Raw genomic sequence first — 16,515 nt, forward strand, 5'->3', positions numbered from 1 at the left:
TGCTTTCTGTTGGTGCAGTGCCCTCCGTTCCAGTGTTCTTAACTACAAATTCTATTAGGTTGGTGCAAAAGTAACTGTAGTTTAAAAGGTTAAAAACAATTGCAAAAACCGGAGTTACTTTTGCACCAACCTAACAGTTGCTTTGGTTTCCCTGAGCTTCTACCTATGTCTCCTCAACTCAACATTGAGTCGGCCAAGCTCCGTTTTCTTCTGTGCTATGCGGTGGAAACTTGTCTCCAAGCAGTAAGTTGGGGAAATCATAGGTTTCCCCTCATTTATTTCCCTTCTCTATAATCACAATTTTACAGTTTTTATTTTTCTTATTAATTTCTGCTTTTAAGTCTATAGTTGCCGTTTTTTAGAGCAAATTCCATCTAATTTGCTCTAATTTTTCTCATGTAGTGCTTCTTGTCTTAAAGTCTGTGTTGTCAGACTTTGGTATAGGTACATCAACTTTCTTATGTATCATGTTTTTTTAACTATCCTTTTACTTTTCAACCTTTCTGTACCCTTGTGTTTTAGATATGTTTCTTTAATATGTTTCCTATTAAGGATATAGTGGGCAATTATTTTCTTTCTTCCCATTGAAGGTACATTCCACTGTCTCATGGCTTCTGTTTTTACTGTTAAGAAATCAGCTGTTGGTCTGTCTGCCTCTTACTCTCTTTTTATTCCTCTAGTGCTTTTAAGATCTTGGTTTTTGCTGTTCTCCAGTTTTACCATATCTGTGTTTTCATTTGTTTCTGATTTATCCTGCTTGTGATTTGTTTGACTTCTTGAGTCTGAACAGTATCATCAATTCTTTATTAATCTGAGGCATCATCTCTTTAAATATTGCTTCTGCCCCTTTTTATGTCTCCTTTCCTCCTGAAAATTTGGTAAAATGTATGTTATATGTTAGACCTTCTGGCTATGTCTTCTATGTCTCTTACTCTTTATCTCTCTTCCATATTTTTATCTTTTTTCCCCCTCTCTGCTGCTTTCTGGATAATTATTTTTAATTTATTTTCCAGTATACTAATTATTTCTTCAGCTTTGTCTAATATGCTAGTAAGCTAATCCATTGAGTTTTTAATTTTGTTTTATATTTTTCAAACCTGTATATTATGTGTAGTTCATGTTTATTTCCATAGGATCACTTTTTATTACTTTACTATTCCCAGCACATATATTAAAATTTGCCTTTTATTTCTATTTCATTTATCTCTATTTATAATTATATCTTACAGCATATTAAAATTTTACAGTTATTTTACTGATGTTTGTTTTTTTCCTTCTCATTCATTATGCTTTCCATTTTCTTACACGCTTGGTTAATTTTTAGTGTAGTTATGACCTTTGAAAAATTATTTGCAGAGATACTTGAGGTCTAAGATGAAGATGTCTTCCTTTGAACAGATTTGGACTTGCTTGTGTCAGGTCCCTCTGGGCATTAATACTCTGGGGCTCCCTAAACCTATTTCCTGGCTTGAGGTTCCCAGAATCAAAGAGGCAGTGTACACCTGTGCTGCAGATATGTATAAGGGCCGGCTGTGTCGCCACAAGTTCTCAACGATGGGTCTTTTTCTCCTTTGTTTTTATATTTCCTACTTCATTTAGTGCCAGGGCAGCCTTCCCTACAGATTCTTGGGGAAAGGGGAGGGAATTGAGGGTTTACTTCTAGTTCTTTCTTACCCTGAAGGTTTAGGCTTTTAGGATCTCAGCTCAATGTGGGGAGGCGGTCTTTCAACAGATTTCCACGTTGTGTAGGCCCTGGACTTTGATTCCTTCCTCTTTGTCTTGTGAGTCCTTCAGAAGCAAAGCCCAAGAATTAGATTGACAAATGGCCTCAGGACGAAACTAGCATTGATGCTTTTAGTGCAGGGGGCCACATAGCAAATATTTCAAGCTTTGGAGGACATATGATCTCTCTCCACACTACTCAACTGTTCCATTGTAACACAAAAGCAGCCACAGACAGTACTTAAACAAATGAATGTGGCTGTGTTTCAGTAAATCTTTGCTTGCAAAAATAGGCATCAGCCTGATTTGGTCCATTTATTTACTGACCCCTACTCTAGTCCTCTGCTTACCTCTCTGAGTTTCCACACTCTCTTCAGTTTTGACCTAGTTAATTCCTTGCCACTTTATAAGTACTTTGATGTTTTTAAGAGGTGATTTTTATATTTTAAGCTGCCAGTGTCTTTCATTTCATTGGAACAGTGAGTCTGCAATTTACTGGAAATGAAAGAATTCATTTTGCTATGGAAGAATTCCTAATGGTATATTAATTTAGCAGAAAATGTTTATGGTTTTCATTTATGACAAGGATAATGCAAAACATTCAGATAGAGGAATGTTTATGGCTATTTAGGTCATATAATAGGTCATATTAGTGATCTATTTTGTCATTAATAAAAGCTTCTTTGGAATTTTTATGTTAAATGTGTACTTATAGATTAATTTTTACTGTTTTATTATTTTGGGAAGGGAATCATCTTAGGTCACATTTAGACCAGTTTCCCAAGGATGGTGTTCCTAGTAGCCCATCTGATAATGTTCAAGGTATTATGCTAGTTGTTGTAGAGAACACAAAAGTGTAAGGTACTGTCTGTGTCCTCACATTGCATACCATCTGCATGGGGAGAACAAGGTATTCTGTGACTTTAAAAGAGGTGATAATCCTCAAGGACTAGAAGGGTCAGAAATTTGGGGGAAGAATTCAGTTCTATACACATTTATTGAGTACCTCAGCTGCATAAGGTACTGCTCCATTTGGGTGCTATAAAGGTGTTCAGGGAATTGGACAGACGAAAAACTTCCTGTTATTTTCACTTGAAAACCCAAATTTGCTTAATGAGAATAGTTAAGAGTAGAAAGTTGTTATGTAGGCCGTGATTTAGCATATGAAAATGAAGTGGAACATTCACAAACTAATCTTCCAAGAAAATTAGCTCAGTGCTCTACACACGCACTGTGGATGGTTTGCATCTTGAAGGATGAACAGAGTGAAACAGCTCTAGGGAAGAAGGCATGCCAGGGAGGAGAAGCAAACAGAGCGAGGACTCAGAGCGTTGGGTGTGATATGCCTTTTTTCTTTGTTCATAACTAAGTGAAAATAAAATCACGCCTGAATTACTAGTTTGATACTTTCATTTGATGTGTACCTTTCCTCCTTAATATGTTAGTACTTTTCGTGCCTTACAAATCTGATTTAAGAAGCAACAAGTCATGGAATTTGACTTAAATATCTTTTAAGTTATTGATACCCATGCCTTTTCTCAGTTAAATAATATGCCACGTCCATTTTGATTACAATTAGATGCCTATCTTCATTCAGCAGTCTGGGAAGTGTGGGAACCTTTGTCAGAAAGAGAGCCGTTGTATGAATGAACGTGAGAATGAATCAATGTAAATTAAATATCATTTCTATAAACCAGTTTAAAGCACAGTTTGTCCTGATGGTTTTAAAGTACTAGCTTTGTACATGCATGTTCTGCAAAATTTGTTTTATCACTAAAGTTACCTGTTCAGTCTAGATATTAACTGCTTATTAATTGGTGAAAATATAGCTCTCAGACTTTAGAGTTACATAAATATCTTGTTAGGGTAGCATGAATATGCTATTGTATTTAATATTTTAATAATTGTTTTTTCAGCTACCAACCAATAGTTGACTACATAGACGCTCAGTTTGAGGCCTATCTCCAAGAAGAACTGAAGATTAAGCGTTCTCTCTTTAACTACCATGATTCTCGTATCCACGTGTGCCTCTACTTCATCTCGCCAACAGGCCACTCGCTGAAGACACTTGATCTCTTAACTATGAAGAGCCTTGACAGCAAGGTGGGTTTGGAAAAAGAATCAGGGTATCCTGTTTTAATATTTATTTTGAATTATTAAAGTAGCTTTATGATAATTATACATAATAACTTTTATGCTGTGCATTTCTATAACATTTGATAAGTTTCAGTGTGAGGTTATTTTCCAGAGTAATTCAGATCGGAAGATGAGAGGCAAAGAAAAAACATTAATGTAAAAACTTAGTTATTTTTTAATTATTAAATTGCGTGTCAGAATATGGGAATTCATGTACATATTTTTCAATATGGAATTTATTTGACCCTAGTTTTACTTTATGACACTATTGAGAAGTTCATTGACAAAGATTAAGGCTTATTGTTTTATCATATATTATAGTAAGTTGTAGTTTAATTTGAACTATACCCAGAAAACCTACTTTTGAATTTCTGACCCAAGGAGATATATATAAATTCAGGAAACTATGAAAAAATATTACAAATTAACTCACTTCAGACTTTTTATTTATTTAAAAGATGGTTAAAGACTACTGTCTTAAAAAAATCTGCAGAGTTCTGTAACCTTTGATGGTATGAGAAATACAGCTTGCATTATCCTGGATAATAGTTTTATGAGACACTATTCAGAAAGCAAGGGCAATCTGGACACTATTACTTTCAATATGTTACAGATATTGGTATGGAAAACATGAAGGCCTGCTAGTGAAGTCTTTGTGCATAGATTGACTGACTTTTGACTAGTTGTCAGTCCCTTGGCTTTAGCAAAACTTGATGAAGCTTATGTGATAGCCTATTCATCTGATCAGATTTTCTAATCATTCAGCCAGTTATTTTCATAGTTGAGTCTGATATATGGAAGTTCATATTTATTAATAGAACATAAAAGCAAGAGTGTGCAACTTTGTCTTAACTAGACAGAAGCAGCAGGATATCATTCCTATAAAGATCGTAGAAATTGGTGTCTTTGGAGGCTGGTTTTAAATATTGGCTCTGGCACTCAATAGCTATGTGTTCTTAGGCAAGTTTCTTTAGGCCTCTGAGCCTCAGTTTCCTCACCTGTAAAATAAAAGCGAGGCAGTTTTTAAAAGGTGATCTCAAGAGGCTGATGTAAAGAGTAATTAAATTGATTTGTTTGTCTTTTGTTCCTAGAAGCAGAACACTCCACTGCTTAACATGAAAAGTTACCTTATCTTATGCAAATAGTGACAGGTTACCATCAATGTGAAACATCTGTTCCCTCCGCCGATATACAAACACACATTATGTTTATCTTTCGGTCTATGTTGTGTCCTCCCAGCCTGTTGATAGTGATGCGCTGGGCTAGGAATGCTCAAGGTACTCCCTCGCCTGCATTCACTGGTAGTGTGAGTCCCCCAGACATTCCCTGACCACCACCAGGGGCAGCATTGGTACTGGGCCGGCCCTTGTGGTTCTAACTATGATCTCAGAGGTCACTTCAGCAAGAAACCATCAGGCAACTTTGAAGAACAAGATTTGTTACTCACAGATCCTGGAGTATACACAGCACACCCAAAGGGCCACACAGTGAGGTCAAGAGAAGAGAGAAAAGGAGGGCGTGTGAACCTGGGACTCTGCCTTTATCAGGGTCCAAGGTTGGGGTGTTGAAGGTTTCACGGGTTCACTCTATTAGTGAATTTAAAGCCTAAGAGTGGGAATTAGAGCACGGGAAGGGAGAAGTGGCCTCATTCAAGGCGTCAGTTTGTTAGGTTGCCCAGGCTTTCTAAAAAGGGGACTTCCTGGATGGGGATGGTCTGTTTCCTTATCTAATTGTTTTCTAGTACCTCTGTCATGTAGCTGGCAGTATTTTTATTCAAGATTGATGTCTTTGAAATGGATACCTTGGCAATGAAAAGCTTAATGTCAGGCACTTTTATTACAACCAAAAAGCTTAATGGTAGGTACTTACACTACAGCCTGCTTTCTGCTGTTTATTGTGGAAGTAATTATAAGTTATTAACTTGGCATAATTACTGAATACTGAAGTACATAATATTGAAACCAAGAACTTGGCATCAACTTTTTATGTACTTCGACTAATTTAACGTGAAAGCTATTTACCCACAGTTGTTGGAAAGTTTTCTGTCATTTATTTCATGGATAATTTTTTAAAATCTTTACTTTCATTGGAGCATGTTTAAGACTAATAAATCCAAATATACCAGTAAATCAGTGTGAAATTGGAGAAGAGAAAAAAATTTAAGAATAGGAATTATGGTTTTTACTTTTCACTTTCATTCTGAAAATTACATTGATACTTTACTCTCTTGACACATATGACTAATTAGCCTGAAGTTTTTCGCTAAAAACTAAGTAACTAAAAACAAAAAAGCCTGCAAACCCCTAAATGTGTATAGGCATCAACCTTTTGTTGGGTCGTTAATCTTATAGAACTAGCTTTACAAGTTGGTTGGTCTTCATGACCCCAATTCTCTTCCTCTCTGGCCAATGATAGGACTTTAGGTAATGCTGAGAAGGTTAGTCCTTTGAGTCATGAACAGCTTCAGTGGGTATTCATAAAGTTTCCTTTTTCAACATCTAGGTAGGAGTCTCTGACAGTGGGTCACAGATTGGGTGAATTCTTTGGGGAAAAGGGGCCTGCTGAAATGAGAGGCAGAAGGAGAAATTTCAACTGTTTCATGGTTTTGTGAGGGTCAGTCACCCTAATTACTTATTGCTTAGATTATTAAGAAATAAAAAAAGTCTTAGTGAACTTACTGCTTACATTTTATTGTATAGATAGAATTGTAAGAGACTTTGAAAAGAGAGAAGAAAATGTGAGATTTCTAAACCTAAATTCAGATGAAAGATTAGTATTATAAGAGCTGTGCTTTTTAGCAGCAGTTATTGTAAGGCCAGCATCTGCAGGAAGGACAGTGTAGGGGTATATGGTAAGGATGAAGCTTACCTAGCTCAGGAGGTGGTAAGCTTTTTCTGTGAAGGGCCAGGTAGTAAACACTTTAGGCTTTGCAGGCCTCATGGTCTCTGATGTAACTACTCATCTCTACTATTTTAGCAGGACAGTGGCCATAGACAGTATGTAAATGAATGGGCCTAGCTGTGTTCCAATACATCTTTATTTATATAAGCAGGCAGTGGGCTGGACTGTAGTTTGCCCATCACTTGATCGAGGTTAAGGAAATTTGTCAGAGATTTAGTGGTTTTGAATGCAGAAACTGCAGGGTGAAAATATAATCCTCAAATATGAGATTTTGTTTTTCTTTAATCTTAATAGGTGAACATTATACCAGTGATTGCCAAAGCAGATGCAATTTCTAAAACTGAATTACAGAGGTTTAAGATCAAGCTCATGAGTGAATTGGTCAGCAATGGCGTCCAGATATACCAGTTCCCAACAGATGATGAAACTATTGCTAAAATCAATGCTTCAATGAATGTGAGCTCCTAACTGAATATTAATTCTGTTTTACTTGTGAAAAAAAGTAATTTATAGGTAACATTACTACTAATATGTTTTCACTTGTCTTCCAAAAAGACTTCAAACAAGGTGAATTTTCAAAAAGTCTAATATAGGAAAATGTTTTATTTTCTGGAGTTGAAAAAAGTATAATGAGAATATATTTTTAAGCATGTTTTCTTTCCTCTCTACTTTCATGTAAATAAAGGGATGTATTTGTGAAACTGAGATACCCCTTTTGTGGAACCATACTTAGAAAGATTCCTTTCTATCCTGTCTTTAAAAACATGAGAAGACTTTATAGCCTCCTTGGATGCTTTAGAATCTTAAAATCTTTAAGGAGATCTTTCCAATCTGGTATTTAAGCTTATTCTCCCTTATAGTATCACACATACATATTAAACATTCACATAACTTTTAGTTTAATATGATTGAAGCTGACTAAGTTCTTTGTGTTACTTTCTTCCAGCTACCAAATTTCTTAAATATCTGGTTATATTTTGAAGGATCATGGGTTTTGGAGGCAGACACATTTAACCATATATTCTTGTGGGAGTTATTAACCTCCCGAGACTGTTAACTTATCTACAAAGTTGGGTTACTAATACCTATCTTAAGGGTTGTTGAGAAGACACAACTTGAGTGCACTGCCTAACACAGTGACACTCAGTAACTGTTCCTTCCCTTCCATGTCTCTTTTTTCCCTTTCTGGCTTTTCATACTCCCATTTATTTTAAGATACTTCAACTAAATATATAAAAACCTGACTAATGTAAATGACTAATGTAAATGTAAGTGATCTTAATTCCTATGTGTCATATTTCCTTTACATCTAATTTTATTTCTATGTCCATCTGGAATAATTTTTCAGAAAGGTACAATCAAGAGACTAAATAATGTCAATTATTACATATTAAACATAATACTTAATACTTTTTACATTGGACTTTTCCCCTGTATTACTTCTCAGCTTCAGATAGACCAATCTAATCACTGACTCTAAATCTGGCTTTTGTATTTTTGTTCAAAATCTTCTCCTTACCTAAGTGAGTTCTTCTACTCTGCTTGATCCGTCTCTAGTTTGGATTGTATCTTCCTGCACAGTGATTTCTCACTCCTCTAAATTTCTGTAATATTTACTGTATTTAGCATTAGTTTGAGATAAATATTATTTTATATTAGTTTCATATTTATACACACACTAAATAGATATAGCCTTACTCGAGTTATATATATGTGTGTGTGAGTGTGAGTGCACGGGCACCATTTCCTCAACATTGTCTTTCAGGGCAAAGATAATATTGAGGGAAATGATACCTCTACCAGAATTCTTCTCTTTGTATGTTTCTGTAACATGTAGGGGGGATGCTCAGTAAATAATTTTCTTTTTGGACCTGAAAATGACTCTTGTAGTACAGTTGGCACATATTCACTGCTAAGTTTTAAAATCTGAGGCATAATGAATCATTTTATTTTAATAAATTTGCTCTTTAATATATTTTCTCTTATTTTCATAAAACTATTTTAGTCATTTATCACATTGGTGTGAGATGTGATTAATATCATGGTTTCTTTCCAGGGACACTTGCCATTTGCTGTCGTAGGAAGTATGGATGAGGTAAAAGTTGGAAATAAGATGGTCAAAGCTCGTCAGTACCCTTGGGGTGTTGTACAAGGTAAATGAGATAAACGATGCCTAGAAATATTTATTTCGCCTAATAGTCTCAAAGTTGCGTTTAATGCATTCTTTGAGGTGATACTTATTTTGGATTATGACTGGTTGTCAGAAAAGTTGGCCATGTTCTGTTTAGCCAAGTCTGTAGAGACCAGGCAGAGCCTTCCCATTTTCCGCATTTTACCTGCCCAGGTGTCCCAAGACATTCGGAAGGTGGGACACACTGGTCAGGTACTTTGAACAAAATTTGAGTGTAAATAATAGTGTTTAAACATGATATGTAAACTAATTACTTTGTAATTCTAGAGTATAATAAACCATCTTTATAAATTTATGTATTTTTATTCCAAAGTATTGTCAACTATTTCCAAAACAAACCAGTCAGCTAACTAAACAATGTGAGGATTTATTTAGCATTGTAATAAGTAATGAGTACAATCTGGTTCATTTACATGTGAAGCTAATTAATCTGGAATAGATTATCCTTGCTAGTACCAGTTTCTCAATGCTTTTTTTATTTGACAAATTTTGTAATTAGTAAAAAATATTGAAAATTTAAACATTTTTTAATGTATAAAGATATGAAAAATACTGTGCTTAAATAGTAACATTTATTTGTAGTCTTCTGGTCACCCTAAACATTGGAGGACCAACTGTGAATAGTATCTAACCCAGGGTCATAAATGTGGCATTGTATTAAAAGAATTTGATAAGTATAGCATGCACAGATGGTATTCCTGAGTAGGCAGAATTTACTACTTTGAAGTTTTACTTTGAAGTGAAATAATGTTTCATATTCTTTTTAAGCACTATGCAAAATACACTGAAGATGGTTTGTAAACTGCTAACACAGTGTTAGTGAGATAACTGGAGCTATGGTAACATAATATAATGTATTTCATTCCGGTTTATCCATTAGCTGCTAAATTTAAAGCAAATCTCCTGGTCTGATTTGCCTATAATTCAGTGTGTATAACCAAGAGTTTCTTCCTTGGTTATTTGTATAAAACAATCATAGCTGTTAATCAGACTTATCATTTCGCTGTTTGTTATTTCAAATGTTTTCATTTATTCAATAAATACTAATTGTGTGACAGGAATTAAAAACTAGTGTTGCTGTTCCTTGTTTTTCTGGTTAGTGGAAAATGAAAACCACTGTGACTTTGTAAAGCTCCGGGAAATGCTCATTTGTACAAACATGGAGGATCTGCGAGAACAGACCCACACTAGGCACTATGAACTCTACAGGCGCTGCAAACTGGAGGAAATGGGCTTTACCGATGTGGGCCCAGAGAATAAGCCACTCAGGTAAGTGGGGTTTTCTCTGAGAAGCCAATCAAAGAGGAAGTTAGAGAGGACTGTACTATTTTATGTTTCCAGGATGATGGAGAATGTATTTTTCAGAAATCTTCCAATATGACAGAATCATTTGACAATGATTAATTATTTTGCTTCTCGAATCACTTGAAGCCTTCTTGCTTTTATGGATCTCTAAGTCCTCATCTGACTCAAGGAGTTAAGTAGAAGGAAGAATATACAGTAAAAACCCACATTTCCGTGTATGCTAAAATGAATAAAGAAAAACTCTTTTAATGTGGTTTTATTTTTTTTTTTATCTGAACAAGCTGAAAGCATATTTATCTATGATTATAAAAGAAAGTTGGAATGTGAATCATATTAAATAAATTTTAAAACGTGGTTTTTATCCTGATGAATGTTTTAGAATGACTTAAATTTAGGAAAATATAAAGGAAGCATGAAAGTACTTGTAGGGAGTCAGAAATTAGACTTTCTTAAATATTACAGTATAGTTAAAAGAATTTTAGAAACTGATGACCTTCTGATGATGAGCATTAAATGTTGTTATAAACTTGCTTGGTAATTTTATATCCTGCTGCATTCCTTTTTTTTTTTTTTTTTTTGGAATAAGATACGTAAACATGAAACTCTGATCTTTAATAAACGAAATCAAATTTGATATAGCATTTCAGAACAATCTTTGTATTGAGGAAAGCAGGAGATTTTTAGGACAAACGCTGTTGTAAACTGTGTTATGAGACTAAGGATTCCTTTTCTATTTCATTATTTGCATTTCAGTCATTTTCCTGGCTATTAATATTTATACCAGAGTGAAAACAAAAGGAAGGAGAAGGAGAACATTAAATTGATGCTGCTATTGCATATGACCTTTGGGAAGATTTAATAGATGAGGTTGAATTTTTAATTTTTTTCAATCTATGGATTTAATTAGTGTTTTAGCTCTGGAAGCATAATAAATTAAGAATTATATGTACTTAACCCCTCCTCACCTATTCATGCATGCTATGCTTCTAGTTATGGGCCAATTCTGGTGAAATGATTTTGTCTATTGAAGATAAATCATCTAGCGTTGGTTTCTCTAGTGCTTCCCAGAGGAGGCTTCACTTCTCATTCTTTTAAGTCTGATGGTCAATTCAGAGGTCTTTGTGTGCATTAATGAGACATGGATCCTGAATGAGAGCTAGTGGGACAACCTTGAAGTAAGTACTCTGAGAATTGGAATTCAGGTTGCCTGGTGGATCAGTCATCAGTCAGCTGTGGATGATTAAGTGATACAGGTTCAGAATTTCCAGGGATGGAGCCTAAGAATCTGCATTTAAATTAATATTCCCATTCAGTCATTCAGAAGATATTTATTGTTGGGATTTTTTTAATCCAAAGATGAGCAATGTTTTATTTTGGGGGGAGGCAATCAATGTTTATTGATTCAGATACAATATCAATATCAAATGTACAATACAGATAATAAATGCTACAGAAAACTGCTAAAACATGAGATATAAAACCTAAAAAAATAAACCATGAACAGGGAAGTCTTATTTGCACCTAAAACCAAACAAACAAAAAAAAGGTAGATTCTTAATGAAAACAGGATCCTTTCACAGAAATATCCAAAAGCATGATTTAGCAGTAGATTTACCTTAAACCTCATCAATCCTTTTTTAAAAATTACAATACTTTGTATTTTATTTCTTTTTTTAATTTTTTTTTATTTTTCAATTACAGTTAGCACACAATAATATATTACTTTCAGGTGTACAACATAGTGATTAGACATTTATATAATTTACAAAGTGATCGCCCCAATAAGTCTAGTGCCCATCTGATGCCATACATAGTTATTACAATATTATTGGCTGTATTCCCTATGCTGTACTTTACATCTCCATGACTGTTTATATAACTGGTAGTTTACACATCTTAATCCCTTTCCCTTTTACACCTATCCCCCCAACAGCTCTCCCATCTGGTGACCATCAAAATATTCTGTGTTTCTATGAGTTTGTATCTGTTTTGTTTGTCCATTTATTTTGTTCTTAGATTCCACATATAAGTGAAATCATATTGTCTTTCTCTGACTTGTTTCACTTAGCCTAATACTGTCTAGGTCCATCCACTTTGTCACAAATGGCAAGTTTTCTTTCTTTTTTATGGCCGAGTAATATTCCATTGTATATATGTACCAAAATTTCCTTATCTAGTCATCTATTGATGAGCATTTTGGTTGTTTCCATATCTTGGCTATTGTAAATAGTGCTGCAGTGAGCATAGGGGTGCAGATATCTTTTTTGAATTAGTGTTTTGGATTTCTTCAGAAAGATATCCAGAGTGGAATTGTTGAGTCCTTCTTTGTCTCATTATAACCTTTGTTTTAAAGTCTGTTTTGTGTCATACAAATTTACCTCCACTTTTTTTTTTTCATTTCCATTTATATGAAATATCTTTTTCCATGCCTTTACTTCTAGTCTGTGTGTGTTTTTCTATGTGAAATGGGTCTCGTGTAGGCAGCATATGTATGGGTCTTGTTTTTTTATTCCTTGTTTTGTTTTGTTTTAAAGATTTTGTTGGGAAACAGTGTGTTTCTCCAGGGCCCATCAGCTCCAAGTCGTTGTCCTTCAGTCTAGTTGTGGAGGGCGCAGCTCAGCTCCGAGTCCAGTCGTCGTTTTCAATCTTAGTTGCAGGGGGCACAGCCCACCATCCCATGGGGGGAATTGAACCAGCAACCTTGTTAAGAGCTCATGCTCTAACCAACTGAGCCATCCAGCCACCCCTCCAGAAGCTCAGCAGCAACTTGTTGTCTTCAATCTAGTTGTGGAGGGAGCAGCTCACTAGCCCATGTGGGAATTGAACCGGCAACCCTGTTGTTCAGAGCTCGCGCTCCAACCAACTGAGCCATCCGGCCGCCCCTAGGTCTTGTTTTCTTATCTATTCAGCCAGCCTATGTCTTTTGATTGGAGTGTTTAATCCATTTACATTTATAGTAATTGTCAATAGAAGTGTAGTTACTGCCATTTTATTATTCATATTTTTTATTTTATTTGTTTCTTCTTCTTAAAGAAGCCCCTTTGACGTTTGTTGTAATAGTGGTTTGGTGGTGATGAACTCCTTTAGCTTTTTCTTGTCTGGGAAGTGCTTTATCTGTCCTTCGATTCTAAATGATGGCCTTGCTGTGTAGAATAATCTTGGTTGTAGGTCCTTGCTTTTCATCACTTTGAATACTTCATGCTAATCCCTCCTGGCCTGCAAAGTTTCTGTTGAGAAATCAGCTGACAGTCTTATAGGAGCTCCCCTATTGGTAACTAACTGCTTTTCTCTTGCTGCTTTTAAGATTCTTTCTTTATCTTTAAACTTTGGCATTTTAATTATGATGTGTCTTGGTGTGGGCCTGTTTTGGTACATCTTGTTTGGGGCTGTCTGCTTCCTGGACTTAATATGTCTATTACCGTCACCAGGTTAGGGAAGTTTTCCATCATTTCTTCAAATAAACTTTCAATTCCTTGCTCTCTCTCTTCTTCTTGTACCACTATGATGCAAGTATTGGTACATGGTAGTGATACCGTGTTTCCCTGAAAATAAGACCTAGCTGGACCATCAGCTGTAATGCGTCTTTTGGAGCAAAAGTTAATATAAGACCTGGTATTATGTTATATTATATTATAGTACATTATATTATATTAACCAGATCTTATATTAAAATAAGACCAGGTCTTATATTAATTTTTGCTTCAAAAGACGCATTAGAGCTGATGGCCCGGCTAGGTCTTATTTTCAGGGAAACACGGTAGAAGTAAAGCATACTTCGGATATGTTATTTGAAAGTCAAATTAATAGGACACATTGATGGTTGGATATAGGATGTAAAAGAAAGAGGAATTGAGGATGACTCCAGTCACTGTTTTTGACCTGAGAAACTGGGTGAATGGTGGTGATGTTTATTGATATGACCAGGATTGGGGAAGGGGTATGTTTTAGGGGTTATGGTTGGTAATTGAGAGGTTTTATACATGTTAAATTTAAGTTCCTTATTAAATATTCAGTTGAAGAGTTTGAGTAGATTATTACATAAATGAATCTGAAGCTTGGGAGAAGTTAAGGCTGAGATAATTTGGGAGTCAATAGTGAATAATACTGTGTAAAATCATAAGCATTTTAAAAGTGTCTACTATTTACAAGGCTCTGGACTAAGTGCTGGGCATATAATAATGAATACGATCATATAGCCCTGGCTGTCATGTAGTTTACATTCTTGTAGGGGAGGTAAAAGATCAAACAACTAATTGCACATTAAATTATAGTTGTCAAATGTGCACTAAAGGAGAGACAGTGTATAAAGGGGGCAGGGTATCCTGATTTCTCTGGAAAATTAGGGAAGACTTCTTTGAGTCAGTTACTGTTTTGAGCTATAATTCTGTGGGGAAAATAGAGCAAGATATATGCAAAGATCTGATGGCAGAAAGAGAATGACATCTTTAAGACCCTGGAGGAATATCAGTGCAGCTGGAGAGGAGTCAGTGGGAGTGGCATAAGATGGAGAGAACAGGTAAGCAGGAGTCAAACCATGGAAGCCCTAGTGATGATTTTAGTCTTCCTCCTAAGGTAAAGGGAAAGGCATTGAAAGAGTGATACCACATTTACAATTTAAAAATCACTCTTAGCTGTTATGTAAAGAAGGCATTAAAGGGTTGTGCAAAGATGCTTAGGAGAAACCAGTTAAGAGAGTGTCGCTGGGACTGAAGTAATAGCAATGAAAATATAACAGGTCATGTTTGAGAGATACCTAGAAAATAAAACTGAACAAACTTAGTGATTGTTTGGCTATAATAAGATAAAGAAGCAGGAGGTGCCAAGATGCTAAAGGAAGATTTCTAATCTCCTGGATTTATGGTTTCATTGGCTAGGTAGATGTTTGTACCATTCATCAAGATAGGTATTTCTGGAGGAAGACTAGCATTTTTGTGGGGCAGCAGTGATTGGCATGACCTGTTGACTTTGCGTTTTCCTCTGAAACATCCAAGTGACAATGTCAAATAGGCACCTTGGATATTTATGTGGAACTCAGAGGAGAGGGCTGGGCCAAAGGAATAAACTTAAGAGTCATAGGCATTTAGATGGTTAATGGAATATATGAGGATGGATAAGATTGCCTGGAGAGAGATGTACATCTGGAAAGAATGTTACCTTGAAAACAGCCTTGAATCACTCTAATATTTGTCAGCTGGAGAAGCAGATAGAAGAGAAGGTTTGGGTAGAGGAAAGAGGACAATCAACAGCGTCATGTCTCAGAAGCCAAATGAAGGGGATTTCAAGGAAAAAGGAGAGGTCAGCTTTGTTAAAGTCGAGGATCCGAAGTACAGCAAAGTAATACAGTCCAGTTGCTTGTTTTACAGTTCTTTGAAAATAATGAAAACAACACCATCCAAAACAAAAAGACCAATCGTTGGAAGACTGCATAAGCCAAGACTTAGAGATTCAAAGGGAAAGTTTAGAACAAGTAGAAACCACTTTCATTCTAATGCTGAGAGTGGAGTAAATAAACTGAAACCATTCATTTTTAGCCTTTTTGTTCTCTGCTCAGAGCCCGGGAAGAAGTGTACAGCAGGCCCAGCGTAGGACAGGTACCCATGTCTTGGGTAGGGGCGGGTATGAACCTGATTAACTGCCCCACCAGTTGTATGCCATGGAGGAGTTTAGCACTCCAAAAAGTGATCAGAGCAATGAGACCGAGAGGAGATAGGCAGGTGGTGGGCAGTCAGAGCCAAAGATTGTTCAGAACATCCATTTTTTTTTTTTTAGCATTTCATCAGTTTGGGGAGCATCTGCTTACTGATCAGATAAAGAATGGAAAAATTGAAACATTTCTTCCATGTAGTCCAGGTTACGGGATGGGTAGAAAGCAGTGGCTGTAGGTTGCTTGCAGAGGACAAGCAAGGAAGTTGGGGCACTAGATGTCAGTGTGGGGGAGGCCCCAGTTTTGTTCCCATCAGTCACCTTCAACATCTGAGTAGAAAGTCACTGTCCTTGAAGTGTTGTGCAACTTGTAGTTTTGAATGGAAGATTTTTCTAGTATTTTAGTGTTGCTTAAGTGTTTGGCATAATTTTGTCATAAAATTCTGTGTCTTTGGAACTCCCAAGAAATAGTTAACTTCTAAGTGTTACCTGAGAGGGGCCCTTCTCAGTGAAAAGTCCGGCTGTGGCTCCCACAGCCGGGCCTCGGGGAGGAGCACTGGGAAGCTTAGCCGCTACATTAGGGGAGGATGGGCCCGCCTTGATGTAGTTTCCCGGTT

The 16,515-nt window shown here is 36.0% G+C and overlaps 1 protein-coding gene across 2 annotated transcripts in view; it reads left to right on the forward strand.

Moving 5' to 3' along the window:
- Window positions 1-16,515, forward strand: part of SEPTIN10 (septin 10) — a 58,674-nt gene that overhangs the window by 30,124 nt on the left and 12,035 nt on the right. The window contains exons 5-8 of one of the 2 annotated variants that reach the window (XM_019757044.2): window positions 3,639-3,825; window positions 7,054-7,215; window positions 8,816-8,912; window positions 10,051-10,219. In XM_019757044.2, coding sequence (XP_019612603.1) covers window positions 3,639-3,825; window positions 7,054-7,215; window positions 8,816-8,912; window positions 10,051-10,219 — 615 coding nt within the window. The remainder of the gene's footprint in view (window positions 1-3,638; window positions 3,826-7,053; window positions 7,216-8,815; window positions 8,913-10,050; window positions 10,220-16,515) is intronic. The other variant, XM_074332310.1, reaches the window with a different exon arrangement.

The sequence above is a fragment of the Rhinolophus sinicus genome, linkage group LG05, assembly GCF_036562045.2.
Source record: "Rhinolophus sinicus isolate RSC01 linkage group LG05, ASM3656204v1, whole genome shotgun sequence".
Lineage (NCBI taxonomy): Eukaryota > Metazoa > Chordata > Mammalia > Chiroptera > Rhinolophidae > Rhinolophus > Rhinolophus sinicus.